The following is a 3,764-nucleotide window of genomic DNA, read 5'->3' on the forward strand; positions in this document are numbered from 1 at the left end:
CAGGAAGATCCCGGGTGTCCTCACCGGGACGTGAACCTTCTAGCTGTGAGGCGACGGTGCTAACCACTGAGCCACCTGCAGCCTGCATTTATGACTCCAAAAACAAAACCACGCTTTTCAAACGATCCCCACCAGAGAAATATTTTTACATAAAGTTAAAGAAGGACTCAACCGAAGCGCTGTTCTTACCCTCCTCCGCCATTCGACGTCGCAGGTCCTGCTGCAGCCGGCTCTGCGTGTCCTCCAGTTCCAGCTCCTGGGCGCTGAATGAACATATTGCAAATAAATTAGCATATTTCTGTATTTCTGTAAGACGCTCGCGAACCGACGCGGCCACTCACAAGATCATGAGCTCCGACTCGTATCGGGCCAGTCGGTTCTTCTCCAGGACCAGTTTGAACCAGGACTGGTACAGCTGGGCCTCGTCCGCGTCCGTCTGGCTTGGTTCTGGAAGCACAGAGGGAACAAAGGAGAGAGCAGAGGAAAATAAATGAACCCAGCGGGGTTGAAAAGAAAATATTTCAGAGTTGTGTATCAATTATGTAAAAGTCAGCGCGAGAAGAAGAAAAAAAAAAGAAAAGTGGAATTAAACTTCAACCACACACACGCGTAGAGGTCGTGTGCTCTGCTGCAACCTGCCGAGACCTCAGCATTCAGCCCAACACAAACAAAGCTGCGCTGGAAAAAGATGAAGCAACAATGAAGCCTCAGCGTCTATTGTGAGCGCAGCCATTAACTGCATGTAGAGGCTTTCAACCAGAGCGGGATTACAAGGCAAAGCTTTTCTCTAAGTGGTCCGAGAAGTACGGGCACACCGCAATTAAACCCGACGAGAGCGGAGGAAAAAAAAAAAAACGAACGAGGCTTTCACTGAGGAATGCCATTGAGCTGCATTGTGGCGTTAGATTGAATCAAGGTGTTACGGTTCACATGAAAGCGGCGCTGCGACGTCTTGCCGAGGTCTTTGTGAGTCGCTGCTCTCGGTGTGTTAAGTACCAGTTTCTCCTCTTATGGTCTTTTCTATCGTCACTCCTCTCTCCTCCACGTCCTTCTGCTTCTCGCCGACTTCCTCCAGTTGTCTCTGGATCACCTGGAATCACACACAGACAATCGCCGGGAGAGAAAACCTTTGAAAAAGAAATCTAATAAAATCTTCCGCCTGTGCCAAACAAATCCAGACTGGCTGAAGTGAATTTCTCTTTCTGTACAGCGTCCTTGTTATTCTGGGTAATTTAATGAACACATTATGGAGCGTTTTCAGAGGCAGAAAGTGGAGACATGAATTATTCAGAGGACCGGTCCTGGAAAGAGATGTAAATGTCATTTTTTCAATGCTGCGAGCAAGTGAATGCAATAGTTCATTTACCGTCATTATAAATGGGGTTATGGAAGAAATCTCAGGGGCAGCTATCAGCAGACGCTACCTGCACGGACGGACTGCACTACAGCTGAAGGATTTCATCATAGATTTATTCAAGAGCTCAAAAATAGCTTCGGCTTTAATTACTTTCTGCAGCTCGATGTTAGCCGACCTGCTTGTGCGCTCTTGTTTTCTGCTATTTGAGTGTGATGGTGCCTTTCCTCCTGCCTGCATGGACGCTGCTGCGCTGACAGGAAGCAGCCTTTCATCAGGAGGATGACGAATAAACTAATCTTCAACCTTGAAATGTGCTCGTTCCTTTTTCCTGCTGAGAGCTGCACTTACAAAAGCAGAATGTTTGCAGCAGGTTTGTGGGTTAAAAAAAAAAAAAAAGACTTTAGTTTGCTAAAAATAAATAAATAAAATAACATAAAATGTCACAAGTTTGGCAGTAAAAATTGTGACAATAACGAGAAGTTTGCTGCTACTGGTTAGCTTAGCTTAGCATCAATACTGGTAATAGCTATACAAATAAACAGCTAGCCTGGTTCCATCTGAAGGTGTCGTAATCCTCTAATCAGCACCTCTGAAGCTCATTAATAAGAAAACAGTCCAGATAAACAGTTGAAATTGTTAGCTAACAGTACCGGTAAACGGTTTAAACTGTTAGCGAACAGTACGGATAAACAGGCAAAATTGTTCGCTAACAGTACGGATGAACAGTTTAAATTGTTGGCTAACAGTATGACTGTCGGTGCAAATTGTTAGCTAAAGGTTTGGCTAACAGGCGAATTGTTAGCTGACTGTAAGGCTAACAGTTGAAGTTGCTAGCTAACAGTATGGCTATCTGTTCAAATTGTTAGCTTAAGATCTGGTGAACAGGAGAATTGTTAGTTAGCAGTCTGGATACAGTTGGACTCTTTACCTAAATGTATGGCTTAAAGTTGAAATTGTTGGCTAACAGTATGACTGTCGGTGCAAATTGTTAGCTCGAGGTTTGGCTAACAGGAGAATTGCTAGCTGACTGTAAAGTTAACAGTTGAAGTTGCTAGCTAACAGAACGGATAAACAATTGAAATTGTTAGCTAACAGTATGAGCAAACAGTTTAAATTGCTAGCTAACAGTATGGCTGTCTGTTCAAATTGTTAGCTAAAGGTTTGGCTAACAGTTGATATTGTTAGCTAACAGTGTGGATACACAGTTGGAATTTTTAACTAAACATATTGCTTAAAGTTGAAATTGGTAGCTAACAGCAAGGCTAACAGTTGAAATTGTTAGCTAAACTTGAAACTGACGGATAAAATGGTGGCTAACAGTTTAAACTGTTAGTTAAAAGTGTTGCTAATAGCTAAAATCGTTAGCAGACAATATGGCTACCAGTTGACACTGACTTTAATGTGGGACAATAACATAAAATATAGAGAATGATTTCCTTTGCGCAGACCAAAGGTGTCGATTAAAGCTGTTGTCTAATGCATCTGAATCCAGGAGAGAGATGGAAAATAAAACCTTCTCTGTGAAATGTGTAGAAACTGAATCCAGCCATAATAAACACATTTCCAGTCTGTGTTGTATTCATCCAAACACACGTTTCTGCTTTAAAAGCTTCAGGTCAGCGTTACAGAAAGTAAAGTACACGAGGATCACTGGTAGCGAGAAGCTCGTCGGTCGGACGGATATTAGTCTTTTTCATCATTTCATCAGGTCACACTGACGGATTCAGGGACGTAAAAACCAAAGGAGGCAGAGAACCTGAGCTCTGTGGAGCCTCTTGAGCTGCTCTCGCTTGGCCTGCTGGGCCACCGTCTTCTCCTGCTTCTTCCTCAGCTTCTCTGGACACAGCTGGGACCAGAGCACACAGCGTTTTATTAGAAACACACAAACGTGGAATAAACAGCGTATAGACAACGCTTCGGAAACAATCTGAACAAACCTTCTGATTAGATGCTTCATTGTCATCGTCACTCGAGGAGGCTTCGTCCAGGTTCTGCTGACTGGATGCTACAGGTGTGAAAATAAACAGCGAGAAGAGTTTAGACAGTAAAACAACTGTTGTCTTCATGTATAACTTGTGATCGAATTGTTCCTTTGCATTAAAATAACATTCAAACACACAACAGAAGGTATTTTATAGATCCCTTCTTGCTTTCATATGTTTACGGCGACTCAGGTTGTTGAACCATATTCTCAAACATAACAGTGTGACTTTCTTCACGTCTTTCAGAAGATGCTGTAATTATTTAACTCCTGCAGGTTGGCGAACTCGATTAATTCTGCAGGAAGACGAAGAAGAAACTAGATTGAAAGCTCGGCCCAGTTTAACAATAAGAAATATTAAATCAAATAAATAAATAAATAATTGCCTTGAGGTGCTGTGTGGCTTTTAAGAAGAGAAGTCGTCGT

At 42.7% G+C, this 3,764-nt stretch overlaps 1 protein-coding gene across 1 annotated transcript in view; it reads right to left on the reverse strand.

Annotated features, from left to right (window-relative positions):
- The window catches only part of LOC103368676 (protein-methionine sulfoxide oxidase MICAL2-like), a 93,761-nt gene that overhangs the window by 3,177 nt on the left and 86,820 nt on the right, over window positions 1-3,764 (reverse strand). The window contains 5 exon segments of the mRNA XM_008297117.1: window positions 190-263; window positions 342-447; window positions 997-1,090; window positions 3,114-3,203; window positions 3,295-3,362. Coding sequence (XP_008295339.1) covers window positions 190-263; window positions 342-447; window positions 997-1,090; window positions 3,114-3,203; window positions 3,295-3,362 — 432 coding nt within the window.

This window comes from Stegastes partitus, unplaced genomic scaffold, assembly GCF_000690725.1.
Source record: "Stegastes partitus isolate 25-593 unplaced genomic scaffold, Stegastes_partitus-1.0.2 Scaffold1187, whole genome shotgun sequence".
In the NCBI taxonomy this organism is placed as follows: Eukaryota; Metazoa; Chordata; class Actinopteri; family Pomacentridae; genus Stegastes; species Stegastes partitus.